The sequence below is a fragment of the Xiphophorus hellerii genome, chromosome 12 (assembly GCF_003331165.1).
Source record: "Xiphophorus hellerii strain 12219 chromosome 12, Xiphophorus_hellerii-4.1, whole genome shotgun sequence".
Taxonomy (NCBI): domain Eukaryota; kingdom Metazoa; phylum Chordata; class Actinopteri; order Cyprinodontiformes; family Poeciliidae; genus Xiphophorus; species Xiphophorus hellerii.
Genome location: NC_045683.1, coordinates 11,095,943 through 11,113,971, shown reverse-complemented (window position 1 = coordinate 11,113,971; position 18,029 = coordinate 11,095,943). Strand labels below are relative to the sequence as shown.

Genomic DNA, 18,029 nt, shown 5'->3' with positions numbered 1-18,029 from the left:
AAATGATGTATTTTTATTCCCATTTTCCAAAAACTTCAACATTCCCCAGACGGAAACACATCCATCTTCTTTTCAGCAAAAGTTTAGTTTCCATTTAAAACTTAAAAACAGAAATAAAATTGGGTAAATCTGAACTAGATATTTATCAGAATGTTTTATATATATGAAAGGTCATGTAACAAGTCTTATCTATCTTAACTGAAGGCAGACATGGCTGCTGGGACTGTAAAGGTTGCAGACCTGAGTGAATCCTCTGCAGTGAAACATTTATTACTGATACTAATAATAACATTTAGTAAGTTATTGGCAGCAGCAGTAGCTCAGCCGACGGGCTTCAGCAAGTTTTCACAGCTAAACAGAAACTTTGGATGAGATATAACTTCCACAAAAACGAAAGTAAAAGGGAGAAAATAAAGCAATAACAGCTATCTGGAGAGTAGTAGGAAAAAGTGTCAGTTTGTCTTCCAGCAGCCAAAAACCTGCAGCAATAGATTATCCTGAGTTTCTCCAACTATGGGTTTTATCAAAAAGGAAAGTTTTAAGTCTTAAAAGTAGAGCTTTCTATTTCAGGGTGGAAGTATGGGCAATTATTTTGGTTTCTAAGTAAAGCAAAAATAATTACCACACAAGAATGGCTGCACTTTGTGCTGCAACTATTCTGATTAATCGGATAAAAATATCACGTTACATATTTTTCATTTCACCTCTTCAGCTTTAATTATACAGATGCAAAAAAAAAAAGCAAAAAAGACATTTTTATTTTATTGCCTAAAATACAGTAACATTCCTTAAATTAATTTGAAGCGGGGAAAGGTAAAACATTAACAGATGCTTTTATCTTAAATGCAAATTGTATATATATTTTGTACTGTTTTGACTGTTCTACTGCTCCGAATGTTTTTTCAGTAAATGGCCACTTTTTGAGCCTGTATACTCCATTTAACGATTTATTGACTATTAAATCACTTAATATTTGATTCATCACAATTAGTCCGATTAACAGTTTCAGCCCCAGCTGCTCGAATGTTAAATTTTAACTCAGCGTTCTTTAATTAAAGCTTTTATTTCGCAAAGGAGTGTTTACCAATTCCTCCACTGCTTTTGGCTGATGATGTTCAGGAAAGAATGGATTGTTTGTTGCCAAGGTAGCGTCACCATTAGCAGCAACAACGACGTCAAAATGGCCACTTTTGATTGGGCCGTAATGCAGTTTGTTACCACGGAGACGCAGGCTGGTGGAGAATCGTTGCTGTCCTTGAAGAAAACTCAAATTTCTTGGCGTATTTCTAATCCACCACCAGAAAAAAAAAAGTTATTCTTGATTCGTCTTCAAATGCGTACTGAACCCAGAAGTTACGTTAACAAAAGTGACCAAACGTGCTAAAAACACCATGTTTCTCTTTAATTAAGTAGAAAAGTGACATAAATGGAGCCAACTTATAGCTATGCTTAACAAATGAGCCACAAAAAGAAACGATATAAAGTCTCGATATAAAGTGTCAAAGCTACAGAGGCGAGACGTTGGTGTCAGTTTTCAGCAGGTGTTTCCATAAAGATAAATGAAGAGCATTATGTTGGATGAGAAGATCTACATGTTAATGTGACTCACAGCCATTTACTAATAAATTAAAGCTGACCAGATGTGTCAGTTTGCATGAAGTCACTCCTTATATGGTCACGGATTGTTACTCTGAATCCTTTCATGTTAAAATTGCTTCATATATACATAAAAAATAAAAAGACAACTTTCTTTTCTGGTTTCACATTTTTCCTTTATTACATCAGTAGATTTCTGTATATAATTCAATGATTTACATTAGAAAATTAGACTTATTTAATCAAGTTCACATTTGGAAGATTAAAAGAAGAGAGAAGAAACAAATCATTTCAATTCAATTCAGGCCAGCGACGTTTGTTTGATCGTCTTTGTGCAGCAGCAGCAGCAACCTGAAACAAAACACTGTTAAACTGCAGGACTTTAAAGAAATGAGCAATGATTTGTTTTTTTAAAAAAAATCTGTTTATTGTCCAGTTTCTGCAAAAATACACTCAGCTGGCTACAATAAAACTGACCGTTCTCTCCAAGCTGCTGCAGAGCATTTTCCAAACACGCAGATTTGCAGAGACAAACAAAAAAAGGAAGGAAAATACAAGTTGAATTTGCGGTTTGATCAGCTTATACTCCTAAACATGAACATATTTCATAAATATACCCGTCTATACAGAATAATCTTCATAAAGTGGCTTTTATTGTCACCCACCGTTTGTCTACGACTAGTCGAGATTAAAATAAACTTGTGTATCTATATATGTACAGAACTGCATGAAACGCGTTTCATCTAAATGTTTTCCTAAGATCAGGTACATCTGATACAAGTTTTAAGGGTTTTAATCAGAATAATATCAAGATATCACTAGAGCTGCACTGATCAGTTGGGCAAAAGCTGTAGGAATTCAATAAATGCATCAAAACTAGAAACTCCCACCCTTTCTCAGTCTATGAACACATCAATCAGCATGAACTCTGATGGACTTTTCTTTGGAGTGTATTAAAAATCTGATAAATATTAGATGATATATGTTCTGATGCACGAATTGGGGGGGAAAAAAAAAGTTACTTTCTTTGATTTAAAACAAGAGAACCTGCAGCACATTTTTCCTCATATTTAATAGTCCTGAGAGAGAGAGAGAGAAAAAAAATCAGAATTGGTCAAAATCGGAAAATAAATTGGCCTGAAATCGGTGCATCTCTGGATATTTTGCTGAAAAAGGTTTCGTCTCTGTTTGGACAAAACAAAGGCGATGACTGAAGTAACACCCCATCCATCGGTTGATGGGGAAATTGCATCAATTTCGGAATAAAACATGATTTTCCACTAAAACAACTTCCCAATTTGAGCCTTACATCTCCCCCTGTTTCCATTGTCAACAGCAAAGTTTCCTGCCACAGGGAATAATCTGTGGAGTCAAACAACAAGAGAAAGCTCTGATAAATTAAAGCTACTTTGTGCAACACTATAACCAAAGCACTGTGCCGGATTGGCAGGAGGAGATTCAGAGGATTAAGGACACTTAATGTTAATTATAACACCACTGGTTAAATTTAGGCTGGGATAAACACGCATCCTGGCATCTATTATTTTTATTACCACCTCCAGCCTGCCTACTGTAGTCATATGCATTACACTACATATAATTAGCTTCATTTATCTTATGTGCAAATACAGAGAGAAACTGGTGCAGAGATGAGGAAGCGTTCACCTTTAAGAGACATATTTGCTTTCTGACAGATGGATGAGAGGCGTGACGCTCGATTCACGCTCGTAAACTACTGCATATCAGCACTTCCATTTATTTTGAAAACAAGTCATAAAAATGTTCAAATGCCATCTATGATCATATTAAATTGTAATGTTTTGTTACTAAGGATGGGCAATTATTGTTTATGGTTATTGGGTAGATAAAAGTAGTAATAGTTTTCTATTTTTGGTTCCATTAGAGGACCAATAAACGTCAATATATCGCACTACTTGATGTAACTGGTGAACTACAGGAGTCGATTTCATAGCTTTATTTCTAAGGTTAGGTTCTGATTATCAGCGCTACCAAATTTATTAGCAAAAAAGGAAAAAAAAAAAAAAGAGCCTGTACTGAATTTTTAAATAACTTTTTATTGTAACTTTTGTCATTATCTCCCTGTCCATTTATTTTGGTTCTGCTCTTCAGAAATATGTCTGGTCTAAATAACTAAGCGTCCTTCTGCAGAGTTCAAAATGACCAGAACAGCAGATGACTGGATGAATCTCTGCTGATTATCTTTGCTCGGCTGCTTCTGCCTGGAAACAGCAGAGCTAATAGCTGTTTGGACCTTCATCACTGCTCGGTTAGTGTTTTATCCAACCCATTTGTCAGAAAGCAAGAAGCATCTCCTTGTAAAGGCGACCGCCTGCGTTCATCTCTAACTTCATCCGACTGATCGAATCCGGCTGGAGAGCAGCTCCAGTGAAAAGCGTCACGCGATACCAGCGACGGGAAAATTGGCATCTGCTCGCTTCCGACGATCCGTCTGATCCGGTTGAACATCCCGCTGCTTTCTGACCGGATGTGATTCTGTTACATCAATCCTTCCCACAGAGGGTCACCTGTCATTTATACGAGACGTCTCCGGCTTCCCTCTCTGTGCAAAACGAGCTCCTCAGTGGACGGGGAGCCGGCGGTTCTGTTGGCTGAGCGTGCTCTCGTCTGTACCCTGTGCAGTTTTAAACACTTGTGACAAGCTCCTGTGCTTGGTCGCCCTTGGAGACAAGATTTGGGTTCACATTTCAGAAGAGAAAAAAAAAAAAGAAATTCACAGCAGGTTATTTTACTGCGTTGTTCGTATCCGCCATGTTTTCCCGTCTAGATGAAGAACTTGACGTCGCTCTTGGGGGTGCTGCTGCTTTGCGCCGCGGCGAAGCGGTTGGGGAGCGTCCTCATCTTCATGGTCCCGTCGGCGCCGCAGGAGAAGATGTGGCTGGTCGGACCCACCTCGATCTGCATCACCCCTGTCCCCAGGTTCCTGAACAGCGACTGGCGGGCGTGTTCGTTGGGGAAGTGGTAGAGGAGGCCCTGCGTGGCCAGACTCCACACCTGGAGGTAAAACCAGATCAGGACCAAAATAAATGACTGTAAAAACTTAGCACGTGTTATTTTGGTAGTTTCTAGTCCAAATATCTTTGTATAGTTGAAATAATACAAAACTAGCTTGTAAGTAACTATGCAGAAAGATATAAGAGATTTTATTAGGTCAATAATTCCTTATTATTGATAAAAAAAATTATGTTTAATCAATAAAAGTACTTATTTAATCAATAACACCACTGCCGGTGGAAATAGTAAGTTTTCATCAATATTAAGGAATTACTGACCTAAAAGAAGCTCCTATATGTCTTTCTGCAAAGTTACTTACAAGCTAGTTTTGTCTTTATAAGAACCTTCAATCAAACAATAATCTTTATTGTCATTCAGCTCCATTTTCAAATCTTAAAACAATATTTATTAGCAAATGATCAATCTGGTTTCCCTCATTCTGCTTTTACAAGTGCATCAAAGACGAAAGCAGCTCAGATTCAGCGGGGGGGAAAAAAAGCTAGAAGCCTGAGCACATTTTCAAACGGACAGAGTCCAAGAGCAGAAACATGAGAGTAGCAGCAATTTATGGGCTTTAGAAGAGTAGCTGCCCTCAGAGGAGAAGAGTCTTCAAAGCCTTTTAAAGGTTTAGAGGGACAGTTCTGCTCTGATGTCCTTCAGTAGCTCTTGTCCTCACCGTGGAACCATAAACGAGAACTATGGACTGACAGAGGAATAAAGCAGCTGCTCTGAGGACAAAACGGAGCAATAAAGTAAAGTTACAGATGGCTGCACACCGTGCTGTAAGTAAAGGCTTCGACTTCAATGGCTCAAACAGCATCGCAGGGAAAAACTAAGTACACCCCATGAACCCTTCAGAAGTAAAATAAACAGAAACCACATGGGAGTAATCTAAAGAGAACACTAGTGGGAATGCTTTACAGCATCAAACCTGACAGAAGACTAAAGTTGTTTATCTATTTAAAAAATAAAAATACTAATGCAAGTTATAAGGAGCAACAGACTAGAAAAGCAGCTGAGTCATTGTTTAAAGACAAAAGGAGAAGTCTTGCTCTTGTTTGCAGCATAAAGTTAGGTTAAAGCTGCAAACCTTTAACCTAACTTAAATAACCTTTTAGTTAGGTTATTTCCCATTTCCTTCCTCTAAAGCAGCTCGATTTCTGTGCACACTTTATTACTGGATACTGAATTCAATACCCTAAAGTCTATTAAATATATCAGCTTATCACCCAGTTGCTGGTCTTTCTTGCAGTGCTTTAAAAGCTTCTCCATGTGCAGAATAATGACAAAGAGTTTCCATTAGCTAATATACAATTAATGACTTCAGATCAGGAACATCTCACGACGCTTTGAAGCTTTTTCACGAGCAATAATCCAGAGTGAAAGTCATTTGAATTCTGAGCAGCGAGATCCGTAACCAGAGCACAATGGCCTCATCCTGCAACAGCTGGCTGATCAGCACCAATCTAATCAAGTCAGGAGATTAAAGTCCCCATCCCCCGATATGGAGGAAAAAAAATAAAACTTCTCCATTCGAAAACTTAAAAGAGTAGAAGTCCTCTGCCTTATTTTTAGTGCCACCCACTTTCACCTTCGACATACGTCTCCATCAGTCACTGCTGTCCAGAGCAGATGGTTAATCATCGAGTGACATTGATTTCCATTGACTTTGATGGGGCTCGCCGCCCCTGTGGACAAACGGCCGTCATCTGACTGACGATCTGGAAGACGGCCAGACACTTTCCCACCTGGGTGCCAGACGCCCTGTGGGGATGTTCTCTCTGTCGGACAACTTTACTTTGTTCAGAGGAAATGAAGTGCTTTCATTATCAAGGGCTTCATGTCTCCATATTACTGTGTGGATTTAAAAATGGTCGATTTTCTAAAACCAGAAAAACGTAACCTTTTCTTGGTTTTAACTCTTTCCTCCCATCTAATCGAATCCTCTTCAATCAGCTCGTTTAAGTACCTTAATGTTTCCCTCAGCGGATCCGCTGATGAAGCAGTCCTCAGTGGGATCGACAGCCAGCGCTTTAACCGGCGAGTCGTGGGCCTGGAAACTCTGCCGCTGGTGTCGATGTGGAAGCTCCAAGATGGTGATCCAACCTTTCCTCCCGCCGGTGAGGAGAAGCTGCCGCCGCTGCACCATCGAAAGCACGGTGGCGCCGGAATCATGGCAGCAGAAAGCTAATGAGAGACGAAGAAATGAGGGATAAACAGGAAACATGAGGACTCAAAGCAGAATGGCATTAATTTTAACATAATTTTTGTAACTAGATCTTTATGTTTGAGTAAAATGAACATTGTTCTTTTATTCTATGAACTACTGAGAACATGTTTCTGAAATTTCAAGAAAACATTTAGTATTTATTTGGGGAAAATGAGAAATTGTCAAAAATAATGAACAAGATGCAATGCTTTCAGACCATAAATAATGCAAAGAAAACAAATTCATATTCATTTAGAAACAACAATATTAATGTTTTAACTCAGGAAGAGTTCAGAAATTAATATTTGGTAAAATAACCGTGAGGTTTTTAATGGGCTTCAGTGCAGAGCTGTATATATTTGAGAACAATTAGTTTATTTCTTACAATTAAGAAAAATAAATCAGAATAATTCATAACTAAAGAAAAAAAAAAAAAGCGTACCATGAACTAGGCTGTTTGCAGGAGTGACGAGTGTGTCCCAGAGACAAACATTCCTGCAGAGCAAAAACATTTCCAAATGATGATCCACTTCTTATTACACAATCTAATATTATATATGCCATTTTGTCAAAGGAATTGGCTTTTCTGTCACAATAAAGCCTCACTGACAGGATTTACTACATCAGCCCATTCTTAGCAGCTTTAGCATCTTCAGCTGTTGTGGGAATGATTTTCATACGGTTCAACAACATGGTTGTGGTTACATTTTGACCATCCTTTCAGAAGCATACTTTTGAGGTCAGACGCTGATGTGGGACTGGATACTTGGCTGGCTTACGGTTTTTTTAGTCATCTTTATCTCGAAACAAATCACACCAGCAGTCAAAATGCACATAAACAAAACTCATAGGACATTAAGGATTCAGGGTAATTCAAGTTACAGGGAATACAGATTTAGGACAGGAAACAGTTCAAAAAGAAAATAGTTCATGTTTTTGTACCTGTTGTCTGTTGAAAGACCTGCGGTGGCGATGAGGGAAGAAGAGCCAACAAAAACAAAGTCATGAGCTGTTTTGTTGTGGCACTGCAACGTCTGGCAGAGAGGAGCACAGAAGGGAGTCGGTAAAAATGACAAAAGAATAAAACGGTAAAACATTCATTTCACATAACAACCGTAATGGGATATAAATAAACTATAAATAAATAAATAAATTACCAGGTACGGTTTGAGTGTGCTCCCACTGGTGTTGGTTTGCCAGAGACTTAATCCTCCATCTGCATCTACAATACCAAACTAAAAACAAACAGACAGCAGATTGCAGTAATTGAAGTAGTAGCACCATTAATTTATTTGAACAAATAAAAACCCTAAAACCAGGTTTGCAACACGATACTGAGAGCTATAAAGATTGGGCCAAAATTATTCTACAAAACACAAAAGTCACTTGTCATTCAAGTTGAGGGGAAACAAATTAAAAAAAATAAAGGTTCTGTTGGGAATCTGGGATCAACAGAACATCAATAATGTTACTGAATTTCACCGTCAGTGGTCATAATGTTCTGGCTGATATGCTTGCATAACTAAAATGAGGTGTTCTGCTTGTATTCTCTCTGCATTACTTTTATTCCAGAGCCTATTTCTCTCCCTGCCAGCACAGGCAGATAAGTACTGGCACAGGAGAGGCACCATCTGAGAAAATTATTGGCCTGAGGCGAGAGCCTGAGTTCAAAACGCTGGCTTCGTTCAGCTCAGTAACAATATGTGCTGAGGACCAACTCCCCACGGTGGTGTGAGCTGGAGTGGCAAATTTGTGACAACAAGTATGAAAATATCGTTGAATACAACAGAATGGTGACCCATTTCATAACAGTGTACCAACAAATTACCTAACGGATATATAAAAATGACTTGGAGCCAAAATCTCCTAAAATTAGAAACATGCAAGACAAATCAATCACAATCAGGCTTTGTGTTGTTTTTTTTGTTTTTTTTACTTTTCTGACACAGAAGGAGTTTTCAAGATCACATCTCTCTAAAACAGAAAGACTGAAATTGATTGATTTTGACAAAAAAATGACAGATTTGTCACATGACAGCACATCGAACAAAAAAAGGATGGAAGGAGAACTTCTAAATCTAGCCCTAGCGGAGTCCACAGAGAGACCTCTGAGCCAGCTGTGGGTGTTTGTGAGACTTAAGAAACTTTGTTTTACCGTGTGGTTCACTTTATGTGTCCCTTGTTAGTACAAAACAACTGCTGATGTTTATAATTTGTATTTAATTACTCAATCCCTGTTCTCCAGACCATTCCAGTTGCATTTTAGCAGCTGCAGGACTGATGCGTTAATCTATCTCAGACAAATTAACTTTACAGGAATTACATCCCACTGAGGAAAGAAAATTTTGACTTTTGACGACTTCTATTCCCTGCTACTTTTGTTAAATGGCCACAGCAACCATGCTTTTTAAAAATATTTCAGGCATGTTTATCCATGACTTATAACAAGAGCAAAGATAACTTTTTCTTCTACAAACTGCAAATTGTATTTAGTACGAAGCATTAGTTTGAAGTCATTTTTTGGGGAAAAACATGAGAAAACTGACTTTGGATTGACTAAAAAGGATTGACTGCTACATTACTGTAGCAAAGTTAAATCTTCATGACTGGAACAAGTTATTAGTGGAAAAAAGTGAGAATTGTTTCTGCTTCCATTGATTCCTGATATTTTTTTACAAAACCACTAAAGGATTCTGTTTGCAGTTTGGAGTGCTGACCTGAGTCTTTGTGCATCAGAGAAACAATGAGGAAAAACTAAATATGACCACAATTTTAGTTTTTCATCATAATGTTTGGTAAATGTTTGTACACTATAGTAAATTATGGACTGAAGTCACCACAAAGAGCTTTTAAATTGCTGAGCATTGTGCTGGTTTTTAGATCCCCTAACCTACTCAGACAGCATTTCTCTTCATAATAAAATTTCTAAATCTCCACTTTCTAAGCACAAACTGGAGCTGGAGCTTTTGCCATCACTACTTCCTTCTTTGAGAAACATGGTGTCATGCACTGATGCCTGAGTTCATTTCTGTCTTATACTCTGTTGACATGGCAATTAATTTATCTATTGTTAGATGCAACCTTGAATATAATTTAAAATGACGAGCTTTAAACAATGCCATTCAATTAAAATGTTGCTGTACAGCAGATATTGAAAACAAAATATTGCTGTGCTCTGTGCGGTATTTACGCTTTATTTCTATCAGATTCATTTCAAACTTCAGATGTGGTTCTAGTATTCAGTCTTTATCAGCTTGCAGCACATAGGATGAGTGTGAATTCACCTTGTTCCCTTGGTGGTTGAATCGGATCCTGGTGACTCTGGAGTTGCCTGGACTTCTGAAGCAGATGATCTGCTGAGAGTGACCCCACTCGAACATCCTCACGCTTCCGTCTTGAGCTCCTGTCAGGTCTGACGAACAGGAAAAGGAACAGCAGAAATGAAGATGTAACATCTTTTAGGTAGATGTCAGTCAGTGCACGGATCTCAGCATATCTTTTGCTGCTGTTTAGTTCCCAAACCATCCATAATTGATCAAGGAATGGGTTCATTTATACACGCTTCAGGAGGCATTTTCCTGACATGCTGGGAATTGTCCTCCCCAGTTTGCATTTTCAGAGAAAAAGTACAAGAATCTCAACCAAGAGAGCTAACATAATCTTTATTTGAGGAGCAGCAGAAAAAAAACAAAAATAAAATTTCAGTTGCAGAATATGTAAAAGTTTTGGTGATGTAATGCTCCCTGGAGGCTTTTCACACCAGAATATGACGAATGTGTTGCATTTTTAATATAAAGGCAATGACTCCTCCGATCTACTGACAGACGTCAGAGTTCTACTTACAGTATGGCAGTGTGGGATGAGAGGTCATTCTTCTCACGTTGTTGATATTTCTCTTTATCATCTGGGAGAAGGAGAGGAAAGAGGGGGTGGACATGAGCTTAACCAAGAAAACTAAACTTATTTTTAAAGAAGAAAAAATATACTGTTGTAAAAGAAAAAGGTCAAAATAATTGCATTGCTAGGAATGATGGTGCAGGTCATAGAGGGACCTCAGAGAAAAACAGCAAACTTTTTGGACATAAAAACAAAAACGCTTCAATGTTTTAAGGTTATTACTGCATTGAAAATGAACCACAGTTGTGGAATAACCTTGCAGGCTGAATAATTTAGAAAGGTAACAAAAGCTGATGATAGAACAGAACAACCCATGTATTCACAGTGAGAGAAACATGGACTATAAACACAGAGGGTGTTTGATAAACAGATCAATTATACAGGTACATCTAAAAATATGATATTGTGAAAAGTTCAATATTTATTCAGTTATTTCAGAAATGTAACCTGATCTATTACATAGAAACGTTAAACATGGAGAAATGATTATAGCTTAGAGATGATGAAAACCCAAAAGTCAGTGTCTCAGAAAAATGGAGTATTGAAAAAGCACGATATCGGTAACTCATGGGCTCACATCTATGGTTTTTCTCGAACTTCTACTGAACTTCATGCAGTCCTCTGCAGAAATCCAGAAGCCAATTTTATTTTCTAGCTGGATTTGGCAGCAGCTCACACTGCCAAAGCTACCAAAACCTGGTTTGGTAATTATGAATCTCTCTCCTGACCTTTAACCCCATAGAAAGTCTATGGGCTGTTGTCAAAAGATGGTAGATCCATCAAAGCAGTCTGGGTTTCCATTATGCCTACAGAGTGCCACAGGATGATTGCATCCATGCCACAGTGCATTGATGCAGTAATTCATGGAACAGGAGGTCCAAACTGGAAGTTAATCTACTTTTCAGAGGCTTGACATTTCTATTTAAATATTCTTTTTTTTATTACTGATTACTGCTCGACATGTTTTGTTTTTTTTTTCTCCGAAGAGTTTTTGCGGCGCTAGTGGCTCGTATTTTTTCGACAGTAGGCAGACAGGAAGGAGGGTGAGGAGAGGGGGGAAGACATGCAGCAAAGGTCGTCGGGACCGGGAGTCGAACCCGCGACGTCCGCGTCGAGGACTAAGGCCTCCAAACGTGGGGCGTGCTAACCCCCTGCGCCACCACAGCACGCCCCAGGGCTTGACATGTTGAAGCATGTTTTTATTGATTCTATATAATTTATAACCTTCACTCTCTGAGATTAGTGACAAAAAACATATTCAGCTTTTTCCACAGTATTCACATTTTTTCCTTTTTTTTTTTGATGAACCCGTCCTGGATAAATATCTAACAGAACAAACTTCAAGAACAAATTGCCACAGCATCTCATACGCTGGGAGCTTAATGTCTTCTAACGCGCCAACCTCTCCAGAACGCCCTCAGGCTTCACAGCCATCCATTTTCAGGGCTGGTTTAGAGTTGTTACACACCACTTAGCGCATGTTTGCCCAAGTCCAGTCCTCGAGAGCAACTATCCGACAATTTCAGATGCATCCCTTCTCCAATACACCTGAATCAAATGACTGGATTTCCTCATCAGCATTCAGATCTGCACAGGTTTGGTAACGAACCATTCATTTACTTCCCAACATCTCTTTTCCTCATTCCTACAGACATAAATAATGTGGTGACTTTTGTTTTCATGTTTTGCCTTGGATTATTATTTTAAGATCATATCATCCTCTAGTTCTGATTTATAACTTATAAAGCTGGAAAGCTGTTAACATGAAAATTAAAATAAAATTAATATCTCTGTTGACACTAACATTACATAAATCTAATATGCAATGTTACTTTGAACAACAGAATAGACAATTGTTTCAGTTTAATCTAGTGCAGCTTTTCAGTCCCACTTTTCAGCTGTTGGTTCTGTAAAAGCACACATTAACCTCAGAGTTTTATTTCTTATTCCATTATTCAGCCACAACTTTTTCTCCTCCAACCTTCTGCAAACCGCCTGACTGCTTAGTAACATCATAATCATCCTGAGTGGACTTTACTCCCCAGTCCGCATAACAATAAGTGAACAGGGTAAAAATCAACAAACATGACTCACACCTACATGATTCAGACCATAAAATTAAATCCAGCTCCCTTCTGGTTGATAACGCCAAGCTTCTCTGAGTCAAAACAGCTTCCTGCCTTTTTATATTGAAACCAGCTGAAACCACAGCTTCAAAAAACAAAAAGGTGGGAAACAACCTCTCATTTCTTCTGTTAGCCTATGATAGGAGCTAATGTTAGCAGCAGCCAGGACGCTTTTGGCAAACTGAGTACAGATGAAAATTAATTATTAACGTAAATTATTTCAGCTGTATTGAGGATTTTGCTTTGAGAACAAAGAAGAGCAGATTAGGAGCAAAAGACATCAGTTACTTCCAGAACAGCAGGGTTTGGTATTATACTTATAAAGTTATTCCATCTCTGCTGTTTGAAAGCTGAAATTGTTTTGCTGCTTTTTGGAAAATGGGTCTTTGAAATAACTTTCAAAAACTCTGATTATTAACAGTCAGAACAAAACTGGGTTGTTTCATATTGATTGATCCATAAACATAATTTTCATCTTGACCTGTCTCGATAATCTTTATCCAGTTCATTTAATATGCATCAATAAATTCTTTGCAGCAATAAATTATGCCACCAAGTAGGTTCAAACATTTTGTTTTTACATTTTTAAAACTACATTGATCCAATACATATTGTGTTGATTTAAGCTACTAATTAGAGGGCTCCACAAGGTTCTGTACCTGAGTAAATTACTTTTGTAATGCAAAATTCTAAAAAAGTATTTTTTAAAATTAGAAATACCTTTATTGGATAATCAAAATCCTCAGTATTTCAGCCCTGGAGCTCCTGATCTTTGTGCTTTAATGTCTGTGTTTAGATCGGTCGGTAATGTTTGCAGACACAACTTGCAAAACTGTGCAAATGATATTGGTAAGGAACTGAATTCCTTAACAAGCTAAACGCTTCACGCTCAACATTGATGTTCACATTTAACTGATTGTACAGGCTGCTGTTTCTTCCCGTCTGAGTCAAGTGACTTGCTTTGTTTACAGATATTTCCAAAATGCAGTTTGTATTATTCAAAAGTAAGACAAAAAGCAGATATTGCAGGTTGAGATGTTCAAAACAAAGCAGTATGTTTAAAGATGCAGATTTTTTTTTTTCCTGCAAGTTTTGTCTGCAAATGATTTATTAGATATGCACTGAAATACTTCATGAAGCAAATTATCAACGAGTCACTTGAAAAGAGACAAAGCATGCTAACGTTAGCCTAGCACTTTCAGGATACTAGGAGGACTTGTTTTTATTGAAGCCTGCTACTGGACGTGGCAAATCAAATTTAGAGATAAATGCTATGCACATTTCACACATAATAGTTCTGCCTACAGAATATTAGCAGAATATGAAGCCTATCCTGCAGAGTTATTTGGCTGGGACAAAATGGTACAGATTTAATTGACCTAATACGTGTCGACAGATGACCAAAAGTCTAATCTATAGTTAATCAGATCAGTGACAGGCACAGAAAACCATTATTACACCATCACTAGCTTATATACTATGAAGTAAAAATGAAGCCTACTAAGCCATTGTCATTCTTAACACCTGCAGCGTTCATTGGAGTGCCTGGTTTTAACGTTACAAACTCACCACAGCTGCACCTCTGCCGGTCTGGTGGCCTCCAAGCCACGGCACATTGATGGGTGTGCCGGGGCTGCTGTGGGTGTATGGAGTGGTGCCGTGAAGCGAACCAAAGTCATCACGCGCATGGACCACCAGGAAGTCATCACCACCAACACTACAGGGAGAAAATAATTAGACATGTATAATTAGATGACATGGGTCACAAGACAGAGCCTGACTGGTTAGGGATTAATTTCACGCAGCAAATGAACAGCCTTACATCTGCATTCAGGAATATATTAATATTTTAAGACTACAGCTACATTAAAATGATTGTTTATACTTAGATTTTAAATTAAAATACTCCGAATTTGAGTTAAAATGAAAAATACTGTCAACAAATAATGAGTGAGCGAGTTGATATCACCCCTGGTGCAAACCAGCGCAGTGTGAATAAGCAAAATGCTCAAACATTCAGGATTGCTCTCATACCCTTTGGATTCGACTTCATCTTCATCGATCCAAGTCAAGATCTGCGTGGCCAAGATGGATGACACATCCAGCTCCTGAATGTCATGTGTGGAGGCCATGACTAAACAATTACGGTTTGCCTAGTGGACAGACAAAAGACGGGGCATGAGGGAAAAAAAGGGATGGAAGAGAGGAGAAAACAGGTCGAGTCTCAGAGGAAACTGCATCAGACAAATTTAATGTGCTCTAATCAAGTCTGCTGACCCAGGCCTCCAACTTCCCTACTGGCCAGAGCTCATCCATGCCGGTTCACATCAGCATCAAGATGTCACTTGCAGACACAAAGAGTGTGTAGTAACACTTTGTGCTTGTGTTGAACAACAAACCTGTCTATCCTTAAGCAGAAAATATTTCTTTTTTAAATATACAGGTGTATCTCAGTAGATTAGAATATCATCAAAAGGCTTATGTAATTAATTAAACTGAAGATGCATTAACCACAAAGGGATACATTTCAGTCAATTACTTTGGATAACTTGAATTGTTATGGCTCATGGCTAATTAAAACAAAACCTTTCCAAATCAAAATGTCAATCTACTAAAAAGTATGCCCATGTACTGTACACAATATATGGACTTGTTTTAAGTTAAGACTGATGAAAGAGAACTAGTCATAAGCGAAATCTGCCAGTGGAACCAGACATTTTAACATATTATATGGAAAAAATGTCTGGTTCCACTAGCAGATCACTTATAACTAGTTCTTTTTCCATCAATTTTAAGAAGTTATTGGCTTAAAACGTTACCCAATTTCTTGCTGAAAAGTTACTTGTAAGTTACTTTTGTCTTATTTTAAGTGTGCTATGATATTTGCACTAGAAACTAAACCAGATATGCTTGGTATGATTTTGTGTTTTTGCAGTGACCGTCAATACTTTGTCTGGGCTAATTTTGCATGAATTACTGCAACAATGCAAAACTATTGAAATGTTAAAGAAACCCAGGTAGAAATAACAGCAGCATTTGTCTCAACTGGATTGTTGGATCTAGAGTTTTTCATTGTCCTCTTGACAAAACCAACATGGATTCTCTCTGAGCTGGAACAGCCAGCAAACTGATCTGACCCAAATCCCAGAGACAACGTGGTCATTAAAGAGGTTATTGGTACATTTGGCAATGTGGGCAGGTGCCAAGTCCAGCTGGACAGTAAAACCAACAAGCTTTCCAAAAAGCTTGTTGGGAGGAAGAGACCAGAAGTGACTAAAAACTTTCTGGTAGATGGCTGTGTTGACTGCAGACTTGATAAAACACAGCAGATCACAGGGCATCTCAGACTTAAAGCAACGTGGATTCTGTGTCTCTGGTCTTCCACCAAACTCTGGGATGTTGATTTTCAAATGAAAGCCAAAATTTACTTTAATCTGGGAAAAAATGGCATTAGACCCCTGAGCAACAATCCAGTTCTTTTTCTCTGTAGCTCAGATAAGTCGTTTCTGACACAATCTCTGGATCAGGAGTAGCTTGACACGAGGGATACGATATTTGTAGTCCATGTGAAGGAATCATCTGACTAGTGGGTCTTAATGGTTCGACTTCAGGCTCAGTCCACTTTTTGTGAAGTTTCTTGATTGGATTTTTTTGTCAAACTTCTCAAGGTTGCAGCCATCCTTGTTGCTGGAGCACTATTATTATCACACTGTTTCCTTCCACCGAACTTTCTATGAATATGCTGGGATACAGAACTCTGAGCAGCCAGTTTCTTTCACAATCATCTCATGCCGTAGCTTCGCTGTAGAAGGTGTAGATGACATTTGTCCGGTCAGCAGTTTTACCCACTTTTGAGTAACTTCACACCCAGACTCGGAGACCTCTGAGGACCTCAGGAAACCTCTGCAGGTGTTTTGAGCTAATCAGATGATTAAATTCAAAATTCAAATTCAAAAAAATTTTACTTTTTGAAATGAGACATTTTTTCTAGTTGTACCTTTACATATTTTTGTCTACTGTCCCATTTTACTAAGAAAAATTAAGCTGTTTTTGGAACTATAGAAAATACACAGTGCTAAAATATTAACTGAATAAATAAGAAGACAGATATACCATGTTTCTGCTGACATACTTGTTCCACATTCAGTCCAAATTTAGTTTTTATCACAAATTCTAGTGAAAAATTTCAATGACTGAACAAACTTACTCTATGTACAATGTTAGTCTATGCATGAAATGTGTAGCATTTTTACAAAAACAATGACTAGAGGAGATAAAAAATAAACACAGAAGGAAAATAATAAAATGAGCAACGTTTGTTGCATAATATTTGGTCACAATGATGATTAGAATTCTAAGTAAACAAGTTTCTACAGCAGTTTTCCATTACAGAGAACCGTGTTTCTTCAAAGACAGAGGAGCTACAACACAAATCACAAATACTGCATCAGCTTCCATGGCGCTGATAAAAGTTTTATATTACTGAGAAAAAAAGAAAAAAAAAAAGCAAAGACAGCCAAACAAGCAACTGAAGTAATTAACTGTGAACACTTGTATTTTTTTTCATCATGTTTTCTAATACTTAGTGACATCAGTGTGAGGCTTTTACCTTGTTGATGGCAAAGGCTGTAATGATGTCAGATTCCTTGTGGATGATGCGTGCTTTGCCTCCGGGGCAGCCCAGATCTGACTCAGTCTGTGGCAAGTAACAGACACAGACACCCAGACACACACACACACACACACACCATGTCACCACCATGGAGATTTAGTAATTACAAGTGAAACATTGGCAAATATTTCCTGCAGACAAATAACAGCCTTAATCCCTGCTCCATTTCCTTTAAACTATGGAACAAACATAACAGAGCTGAACAAATTATTTGTCAAGTAATGTTCAGCAGAATTTATCTGCAAAGCTAATCCTATAAATTATTTTTATTTCTATAGCATTTAAGAATCTCCCGCTTCTGTTTAACAGAAGAAAAATTGAATCAGGCCAAACTCTTGTTCATTAAGGCTCGATTACAGCGCTACAATGCAAAAAGTACTCACACTTCCTAATCTTTTTCACAGTACCACCAAAGCTTCAATGTGTTTAATTGGGAATTTACGCGACAGAGCAACAAAAAGTGGTGCAGGATTATAAAGTGAAAAGAAAAATGATA

At 38.0% G+C, this 18,029-nt stretch overlaps 1 protein-coding gene across 6 annotated transcripts in view; it reads right to left on the bottom strand.

The window, feature by feature from the left end:
• Window positions 1-1,919: 1,919 nt before the first annotated feature.
• The window catches only part of dmxl1 (Dmx like 1), a 69,916-nt gene continuing 53,806 nt past the window's right edge, over window positions 1,920-18,029 (bottom strand). For 4 of the 6 annotated variants that reach the window (XM_032579575.1, XM_032579578.1, XM_032579577.1 and 1 more), the window contains 10 exons: window positions 17,471-17,557; window positions 14,896-15,014; window positions 14,431-14,578; window positions 10,682-10,742; window positions 10,123-10,250; window positions 7,996-8,073; window positions 7,781-7,872; window positions 7,281-7,333; window positions 6,599-6,816; window positions 1,920-4,629 (listed from right to left, as the gene is read on the bottom strand). In XM_032579575.1, the coding sequence (XP_032435466.1) occupies window positions 4,399-4,629; window positions 6,599-6,816; window positions 7,281-7,333; window positions 7,781-7,872; window positions 7,996-8,073; window positions 10,123-10,250; window positions 10,682-10,742; window positions 14,431-14,578; window positions 14,896-15,014; window positions 17,471-17,557 (1,215 nt within the window). In that variant the 3' untranslated portion in view covers window positions 1,920-4,398. The remainder of the gene's footprint in view (window positions 4,630-6,598; window positions 6,817-7,280; window positions 7,334-7,780; window positions 7,873-7,995; window positions 8,074-10,122; window positions 10,251-10,681; window positions 10,743-14,430; window positions 14,579-14,895; window positions 15,015-17,470; window positions 17,558-18,029) is intronic. The other 2 variants (XM_032579574.1, XM_032579576.1) reach the window with 1 other exon arrangement.